This window comes from Alosa pseudoharengus, unplaced genomic scaffold (genome assembly GCF_046254945.1).
Source record: "Alosa pseudoharengus isolate Yale_2024_CS ecotype anadromous, Long Island Sound unplaced genomic scaffold, YU_APseudo_1.1 YU_APseudo_1.1_scf_4, whole genome shotgun sequence".
In the NCBI taxonomy this organism is placed as follows: Eukaryota; Metazoa; Chordata; class Actinopteri; order Clupeiformes; family Clupeidae; genus Alosa; species Alosa pseudoharengus.
The window spans coordinates 3212626-3222625 of record NW_027468774.1 but is presented as its reverse complement, the minus strand read 5'-3'; the positions used below and the strand labels follow the sequence as shown (position 1 = coordinate 3222625).

The window sequence follows — 10000 nt, the reverse complement described above, 5'->3', positions numbered from 1 at the left end:
CTCTCTCTCTCTCTCCACATTCAACCCTCCCTCTCTCTCTCTCTCCACATCCAACCCTCCATCTCCCTCTCTCTCTCTCTCTCTCCACATTCAACCCTCCCTCTCTCTCTCTCTCCACATCCAACCCTCCATCTCCCTCTCTCTCTCTCTCTACATCCAACCCTCCATCTCCCTCTCTCTCTCTCTCTCTCTCCACATCCAACCCTCCATCTCCCTCTCTCTCTCTCTCTCTCCACATTCAACCCTCCCTCTCTCTCTCTCCACATCAACCCTCCATCTCCCTCTCTCTCTCTCTCTCTCTCCACATCCAACCCTCCATCTCCCTCTCTCTCTCTCTCTCTCTCCACATCCAACCCTCCATCTCCCTCTCTCTCTCTCTCTCTCCACATCCAACCCTCCATCTCCCTCTCTCTCTCTCTCTCTCTCCACATCCAACCCTCCATCTCCCTCTCCCTCTCTCTCTCTCTCTGTGCTCTCTGTGCGCATGGTTGGTGTGAGTGGGCGGAGTCAGTGGTGAGTGGATGGTGGTTCGGGCGCTGTACCGCGAACGAGTGTTCTGTTTAAATCTCTATTTCTCACTTTATTTATTTTTCCTTTCTTTCTATCTATTACTTTCTGCTGGAGTACTAAAGATATTTGCTTGGTTTAGTTTTCTGGCAATAAACAGGGCTTTTCCCCTAAAGCGACTGCCTCCAGTCTTGTGCTGGAATCATGGCAGAGATTTTTGGTCAACTAACTCGGCGTCATGCTGTTAAAATAGCATCGGCAGCCAGTGTTGAGGATTGTAGTTTGGCTGCCGGAGAAATTGTTGGTCATGAGAATATCGTATCAGCATCTCGCATGAACAACGCGATTGTGCTTTTCTTAAAATCAATTGAGTTTGACAATCAGCTGACGGAGAATGGTGTGGTGATAGATGGCGTTTTTACCTCTGTTGCCCCTCTTTCTACGCCTTCCAAGAAAGTCATTTTGTCTAATGTCCCCCCATTCATTTCTGATGAGATTCTAGGACAAACACTGTCGCGCTAAGGCAAAGTGATCTCAACAATTAAGAAAATTCCGATTGCGAGTAAATCCCCGTTGTTGAAACATATAGTGTCCTTCAGGCGTTTCGTGTACATGATCCTTAAGAATAACAATGATGAATTGGACTTGACAATGAATGTGACTGTGGATAACTTTAATTATGCGATTTATGCAACAACTAGTGTTATGAAATGTTTTGGTTGCGGACAATCGCGGCATCTCGTGCGCGCGTGTCCTGATAAAAAGGATGACACGAATAATAGTGGAAACAGTGAAAATAGCAATGAATCTAGGGGTGATGTGGCAGAGGGAGCGTCTAAAGAGACCAACGAGCCTAATGTTAACATTGGTGCAACTACTGAGGAGGAGGCTGCTGCTTCTGCTAGTGGGCCGGAGAGCCAAACTCTGATATAACTTTAAATTCATTCCAAGTGCATGGGGAAAATCACAATGTTAGATCTGCTGAAGGGGAGGATCTTTCCACACTTTTGGGGGAGACTATCACTGATTCTCAGAACTGTCAGGGGAGCAATGATGATGCCATTAATGGGGAGGAGGTTTCCGTCGCTATGGAAGACATGGAAACCTCCGTGTTGGAAGAGGACGATAATGTGTTTAAAGCACCGTCTAATAAAGGAAAAAGAAAGCGCGTTAAAAAGAATAAAGGGGGACCCGCTCATATAGAACTGACTGATAATGAGAGTGAAAGTGAATTATAGAGTGGAGGATATAAAGAAATTCCTTAAAGATACAAAACATTCTAGGAAGGTCCGGGTAGACAAATTTTTTCCTGACATTGAACAGGTTATAAGCAAATCACGAGCATTTATGCGTGATGGTAGCATCACTGATCAAGAGGTCAGTGGTCAAGGTTTTCGTCTAAAAAAGATTCTCACAAAACTCAATGTTCTACTGAATGCCAAAGATGACAAATGTTAAAAACCCTTTCCACTTGTGTCCTAGGATGGCTGATTGCATAGGTCCATATATTTTTTTTTTTTTTCTTTATAATGATGGGTGAATTTCGTGTTGCTTCTTTAAATGTAAATGGCACAAGAGAAAAAATTAAGAGGCTCTCTGTTTTTGAAACAATCAGACAGAAAAAGTTTGATGGTCTGTCCATACTTAGTCATGGTACTTCTAATATTGGTGGGATTGCAGTTCTGTTTTCTAAGTCCTTTATTCCCATCACTTTTGATGTTGATGAAGTTATAGAGGGAAGACTTTTAAAGGTCAGAGCCCTGTTTGTGTTTATTTGCATTTATGCTCCTACACTGGCAACAGACAGAATGCTGAATTTAAATACTATTGGAAATGTTATAAAAAATTGCTGTTCAGAGGATATTCTTATCCTTGGAAGAGATTTCAATTGTACTGCACAAAATATTGACAGAAATCATGTTGAGCCGCACATGCCCTCTCGTAGACGGCTTGTAGAGATTATGACGTCCAATGACTTCAGGCGACTGACAAGGCTTTTCTTGGTGACCTACCTAAGGTATCTGAAGAGGCAAACACAGCCCTTGGAAGGGTGTTGACCCTAGAGGAGCTGGAGAGAGCCCTCCACAGTATGGAGAGTGGCAAAGCGCCTGGGCTGGATGGCCTGCCAGTAGACTTTTATAAGTCCTTTTGGCCAGAGTTGGGCACAGATGTGCTGGCTGTTCTGAGAGACAGCATCACCAGAGGGGTGCTGCCACTGAGCTGCCGTAGAGCAGTGCTCACTTTATTGCCAAAGAAGGGAGACCTGACAGATATAAGGTCCTGGAGGCCGGTGTCAGTCCTCTGCTCTGAATACAAACTGCTGTCTAAAGTTTTAGCAAATAGACTTGGGGAGGTTTTGGAGCAGGTAATCCACCCTGACCAGACCTACTGTGTGCCAGGCAGATTGATTCATAACAATGTTTCCTTCATTGGAGATGTTTTTTATATTGGCAAATACTTCAATCTGGATTTTGGTGTGGTTTCAATTGACCAAGAAAAGGCATTTGATAGGGTTGAGCATAATTATTTGTGAAATACTTTGTCAGCCTTTGGTTTCAGCCCCAATTTTATTCGAATGATTAAAGCATTGTATTGTGACATTGAAAGTATTATCAAGGTTAATGGTGACTTGTGCGCTCCTTTTAAGGTATACAGAGGTGTCCGTCAAGGATGTCCCTTGTCGGGCATGCTGTATAGTCTGGCTATTGAACCTTTCCTTGTAAGGTTGAGGAAGGAGATTGTTGGAGTGAAAATCCCTAACTGTGATGATGTTTTTAAATTGGCAGCTTATGCTGATGATGTGGCTGTCCTTGTTAATGGCCAGAGAGATGTTGACACACTTTTAAAAATTTGCAATGAATTTAAGGTTGTTTCTTCAGCAAAGGTAAATTGGTCAAAAAGCATAGCCTTGCTGGTTGGGAGTTGGGTGATTGGCGAACCTGGTCTGCCTGATGGCTTAGTTTGGAATAGGGGTGGGTTTAAATACCTGGGTGTTTTCTTAGGTGATGATGTTTTTATTCAAAAGAATTTTGAGGGGGTAATTGAAAAAGTTAAAGGTAGTCTAGAGAAATGGAAATTTCTTTTCAGTATTACTTCATACAGGGGGCGTGTTCTTCTTATTAACAACCTGGTTGCATCCTCTCTTTGGCATCGGCTGGCTTGTGTGGACCCTCCTTCAAACATGCTACCGAAGATTCAGTCAGTCCTGGTTGATTTTTTCTGGGATAATCTACACTGGGTACCTCAGAGTGTTTTATATCTGCCTAAGGAGGATGGTGGACATGGACTTATTCATCTACAGAGTCGAACTGCTGCCTTCCGTCTGCAGTTTGTACAGCGGCTTCTCACAGGATCACTGGACTCAAGCTGGAAAGCTGCAGCCTGTTGTATTTTACAACTTTTTGAAGAGTTGGGCTTAGATAGGTCTTTCTTCTGGTTTAATCCAAATAGAATGAATTTTAATTTGCTTCCTGCATTTTATAAGAATCTGTTTAAAGTCTGGTCTCTTTTTATAATACAACGCCCACGACAGAGAAGCTCATTATTCTGGTTGTTGAAGGACCCTCTGATTCATGGTTCTGTTCTTGATGTGAGTCAGGATTTGTCCCTGGTACCTACTTCTAAGCCTATCAGCTCTGGAGTTACAACCCTTGGGGATCTAGTAGTGTTTGCTGGTTCTGATTTCAGTAATAGCCATACTTTAGCTCAACACTTAGGTGTGAAGTCCATTAGGATAGTTGATCAGCTACTTGGGAAATGGCGGTCTCTCCTAACTGAGGAGGAGATGCAATTGCTTGGAGATTATTTTGGGGGGGAGTGTAGTCCTGACTGCCATGACTCCTTTCCCAGACTTACTCTACTTCCAGATTTAACAGGTTGCACTGGTTGCTACTTACTCCAAGATAGTTTAGTTTTCCTGGGTCCTACAGCTGTAACTAGTAAATCATTGTATAAACTGTGTGTTCTCCCCCTAAATAAAAGGTCTCTGGACAAGAGGGTGGATACACCCTGGCGTGAAGTTCTGCAGGTTGAAAATGATGTCAAACCACAATGGCGAGCGTTGTACAAGTCACCATTAACTAAAAAAGCTGGCGATCTACAATGGCGTATTCTGCATGGTGCAATAGCAGTGAATGCTTTTATTTCTGTTTTAAATACAATGGTTGATCAGGGGTGCCCTTTTTGTTCTGTAAGGGAGACTGTATTCCATGCCTTTATACACTGCCAGAGGCATACGCGTAGATTACAGTGGGGACGGGTGGGATATGTCCCCACCACTATTTATAATTTGAATTTTGTCCCCACCACTTCTAAAAAAGTGCAAACCAATTGCGACCGAAAAAATCCCCACATATGAAATCATCGAGTCTAAACCATGCGATAGGCGCGCACAACGACATCCTCACAGCATGCAAACCTGCCTGGATATGTGTGGATCGAGTGTTGCGTGGTTAAGGTTTTTTAACATCCGCACCCACCCGACCCTCCAGTCATGTAATGCCTGCTAGAGTTGACTGTAGCTCGGAATGCAATCGGTTGCCATAGGCTAGTAGGCTATCCTAAAATCCAGCGATAAAACAAAGCATGAACTCGAGGGTCGGTCTGGCCTATATATGTATATTGTAATGTTTACAGATAGGCTATCTAGGCGATATTTGTAACATTTATTTTGTATTTGGCCTGTTATAAAATCATGTAGGCTAGGCCTATTGAACAATTTAAACACATTGTGAACCCCAAAGTTGGAGACATGCATATAGACATTGCTGCAAATGTAAAACCGGATTACTCTGGAATGGCTAACTGTACAGGGGAGTGCTTTAAACTTTAATTAAAACTTTAAACTTTAATTACACCTTTGTGTTCGGTAAGGTCTTGGGTTCGGAAAGTTCGCGAAGCCAAGATGAATGGGTAGGGAGACGGGCGCAGAAAATATGATTAAATTAAAGCTACTTTTCTCGCGAACCGTTTACCACAACAACTAACCACCAACATCGTTTAAAAGCTGAGAAAAAGCTCTTTCGTGTGATACATGTGATGTCTGTGATGAATAGGCTATTTCGCAAGTAGTTCAGCAAATTTGGGTGGGACAGAAATACCTTTACAGAGCAGCAGATCAGGGCTGGCCATATCGGCTCTGATGTACATTGATTTAAATGCATTGTCGCTTTACTACCCAACACGCGAACAAGAAAGAAAAGAAAAAAGAAACCAACGAGCTTATGTCACGATTTCCGATATGCCTAGTCCTAGAGAAAAGACAGCTATTGGTAACCTAACAAGTAGTTAGTTGTCCCAAAGTTGTCCCAAACTTTGAGACGACCCATACTCGCATTAACTGAATCTTATCAACCCGAACTGCGATGTTCCAAACAGAGTGACAGGATGCAATGCCTAATAATCTCACTGCCTATGGCATAACTGATACAGTGCGCCTAGGCCTACTGTTAAACACCTGAAAAATATTAAGCTGCTGTTTTCTTTTCATGACGAGCACTAGGCCTACTTTTGAATGATTTATGACTGAATGGAACGTTGCGTTTTTATGCGCCCGAACTGCTTATCACGTCGTGTGACAAAGTTTACACCAATCATCATCTTCTAATGTATCCTTATGTTGAGATGTCCATTCTCTTTGCCCTAGGTTATCATTTGTGCGTGAAACATGTTTCAATTAAGACAGTACACAAGCTATTTTTATTGTTGTATTGAATGATTTCATGAATGAATTGTACGCACATAGGATTACGGCTGGCAGCGCCACTGACCAAGGCCACAGTAGCCTGTGAACCTCTGATTTTCAAAGGGGAATCACGGCCAACGCAGGGGGCAACTCTTCGCTTCAATTTCCCTTCCAAATTACTTTTTATTGTCTGAAGACATATATCGCAAGAATCTAATATTCTAACCAACAGCAAAGCAAATGCAACCAAAGTGCAGTCGGTTTCACCTCGTTTTCAGACACACGTTGCGGCAAAAAGACTTCTAATTTTTTTTTTTTGTAGGGTTGGGTCAGGTTCGGGTTAATCAGTGCATATTGAGGGTCGAGTGGGTGCGGATGTTAAAAAACCTTATCACCCGGAGAGAAGAAATACTCTTTTCTGATTGGCTGGCGGGTGGCCTTTAATTCTGAATAACAGGACACCGTTCCATATCAATGCTTATGAATGGTAACTATAACAACCATAGTAGGACGACGGCGCTCTAGAATCTTTTGGTTGCAGGCTTCCCAACAATGGAATCAACTGTAAACAAGCTAACTGTCCATGCTAAAGTTGTACAACAAGCTGAACTAGTGAGCTTCTTTTTAAACAGAACCGCGTGTTTACAGTGGCAACCGGGTGATAAGCGGGATAACGGCCTTCGAGGTGTGTCCAGTTATACGGAATTAATGGACTTGGGCGGAGGCAACTCCCCTCCGCTGCGCGTCGGGGAGTTTTTGCCCCTCGCCCTCGTCCATTAATTCCGTATAACAGGACACCTCGGCGGCCGTTATCCCTTACTTATCCGGCGCAACACTACTGTTGAGCATATTGTAATGCAGCGTTGAATGGATGAATAGCTTACATAAGGGTACCCTGCACTTTTCAAACCACACTCAAGCGTATGGTTATTGTCCCCACCACTATTAAAAACAAACTGACGCCCTTGGCCAGAGGCTCAGACCTCTTTTTGCTGTATTGATGACACTTTAAGTTTGATGAAAGTTTCTCTTCGGAGATTTTCATTTTTGGTTTTAAATATGTACAAAAGCATCGCTTCAAGTGTCAGCTCCTAAACTTTCTGCTTGGGCAAGCAAAGATGGCGATATATGTTAGTCGTAAAAGGAAAGTTGAGCAGGATGTAGATGTTGATATCCTAATGGTGTTTCTATTCTTGTAAGGTGTCGTATGTTGATTGATTTTTATAAATCTATGAAGATTCTTGATGTTTTTTAGGAAAAATGGTGCCACAACAGCGTGATGTGTGTTGAGAATGACAAGCTACAGATTGCACATTACTTTAATTAACTTTCCTAACTTTTACTTTTTGAGTACAGTGTCAAGTTGATCTTGATGTATTTTTAAGATTGTAATTCAATTCTCTCTCTCTCTCTCTCTGTGCAGGTCTGTGGTACCTGGGTCCGTCCAGCCTGTTGGGCCTGCTGCCTGTGGTCAACCTGACGGAGTGGAGCTCGGAGTCTCTCTACTCCCTGCTGCCCCCCCCCTCACTGTCCCCCGCCACGGACGCCCCCATGGAGCAGGCCCCCCCACTCCCCCCCATCTCCACCCCCACGCCCGCTACACCCTCCGTCCAACAGGTAGGAACCCTACACACACGCACACACACACACGCACGCACGCACACACATTACATATCACACACACACACACACACACACACACACGCACGCACGCACAAATGCACGCACATCACATATCACACACACACACACACACACGCACGCACAAACGCACATACATCACATATCACACACACACAACACATATCACACACACACACATATCACACACACACACGCACGCACAAACGCACACACATCACATATCACACACACACACACACACACACACACACACACACACACAACACATATCACACACACACACACATCACACACACACGCACACACACACATCACATATCACACACACACACAACACATATCACACACACACATAACACACACACACACACACGCACGCACAAACGCACACACATCACATATCACACACACACACACACACACACACAACACATATCACACACACACACATATCACACACACACAACACACACACACACATATATCACACATACACATACACATGCACAATGCTTATAAGGGATGACTGTTATAGTAGCAGGCTCTACTATCTGCTATTTCAACTCAGTCAGGGTGGAAGAATATGAGCATGCATTTGTGCTCCAGCTGACTCGGGCCATTTCACTGAATATTACCATATACAATATTACATCTAACTCGCTTCCACTCCATTCCTCCCTCCCCCCCTCTCTCTCCTTCTCTCCCTCCCTCTCCCTTCCTCTCTCTCTCCCTCTCTCTCTCCCTCCCTCCCTCCCTCTCTCTCTCTCTCCCTCTCTCTCCTCACTCTCCCTCTCCTCTGTCTCTCTCTGTGTCCCTCTCTCAGCAGTCCGAGGCTGAGGCTCGTTTGCTGGCGGCTCTGTCTGCGGACGCTGAGCGGCTGTCCCTGCTGGAGGGGCGCGTGGCCGCACTGTGGCAGAGTGTCCAGCAGGGGGAGCGGCGGCAGGAGGAGCAGCATGGCGAGGCACTGGGCCTGTACCGGAGCCTGGAGGAGCAGCTGCGCACGGGCACAGACCGCCACACGCTCGGCCTCTGGGTGTCCGGCCTGCTGGAGGACAAGCTGAGCACGCTCAGAGCCCACCTGGAGCAGCAGGCCAATCAGAGAGCAGAGGTGAGGGGGGACGAGGGTGGGATTGGAGCAGCAGGCCAATCAGAGAGCAGAGGTGAGGGGGGACGAGGGTGGGATTGGAGCAGCAGGCCAATCAGAGAGCAGAGGTGAGGGGGAGAGAGGGTGGGATTGGTGGACACGGGAGAAAGAGGAGTTTGTGGGGTTTAAGTGTGCTTAACAAACCCCTTTACTTTGTGTGTGTGTGTGTGTCTGTGTGTGTGTGTGTGTGAGAGAGAGAGAGAGAGAGAGAGAGAGAGACTGCTGTGTGTGTATGTGTGAGACAGGGAAATACAGTCTCATCTGAAAGACTTTAGATACAAATAATGGAACCAGGAGATGTAACAGCTCAAATTAACATGTTATGCCCCCCCCCCCCTCTCTCTCTCTCTCTCCCTCTCCCTCACACCCTCTCTCTCTCTCTCTCTCTCTCTCTCTCTCTCAGTCTCAGGAGCAGTATGTGGTGGAGCAGAAGGCTCACAAGACTCGTCTAGCTGAACTGGAGATCCTGCTGCAGGCACTGGCCGCTAAGACTGAGGTCTGTCTGTCTGTGTGTGTGTGTGTGTGTGTGTGTGTGTGTGTGTGTGTGTGTGTATATACATATAACTGTGACGTCCTTTGTGTGTTTGGTCCTGCAGGAGGTGCAGCATAAGCAGAAGGATCAGGAAGCTGAAGCAGCCGTCCCTCCTCCTCCTCCAGTCAGGTGGGACCCCTCAACCAATCAGCTTTCACCAACTCACCCCTCACATCAGCCTCAACCAATCAGCTTTCACAAACTCACCCCTCACATCAAACTCAACCAATCAGCTTTCACAAACTCACCCCTCACATCAGACTCAACCAATCAGCTTTCACCAACTCACCCCTCACATCAGACTCAACCAATCAGCTTTCACAAACTCACCCCTCACATCAGACTCAACCAATCAGCTTTCACCAACTCACCCCTCACATCAGACTCAACCAAGCAGCTTTCACCAACTCACCCCTCACATCAGACTCAACCAATCAGCTTTCACAAACTCACCCCTTACATTGGCCTCAACCAATCAGCTTTCACTTCT

The 10000-nt window shown here is 45.3% G+C and overlaps 1 protein-coding gene across 3 annotated transcripts in view; it reads left to right on the top strand.

The window, feature by feature from the left end:
• LOC143103126 (SUN domain-containing protein 1-like) overlaps window positions 1–10000 on the top strand; it is a 72279-nt gene that overhangs the window by 52825 nt on the left and 9454 nt on the right. For all 3 annotated transcript variants that reach the window (XM_076266920.1, XM_076266918.1, XM_076266917.1), the window contains 4 exons: window positions 7614–7807; window positions 8658–8942; window positions 9382–9474; window positions 9575–9639. In XM_076266920.1, coding sequence (XP_076123035.1) covers window positions 7614–7807; window positions 8658–8942; window positions 9382–9474; window positions 9575–9639 — 637 coding nt within the window. The remainder of the gene's footprint in view (window positions 1–7613; window positions 7808–8657; window positions 8943–9381; window positions 9475–9574; window positions 9640–10000) is intronic.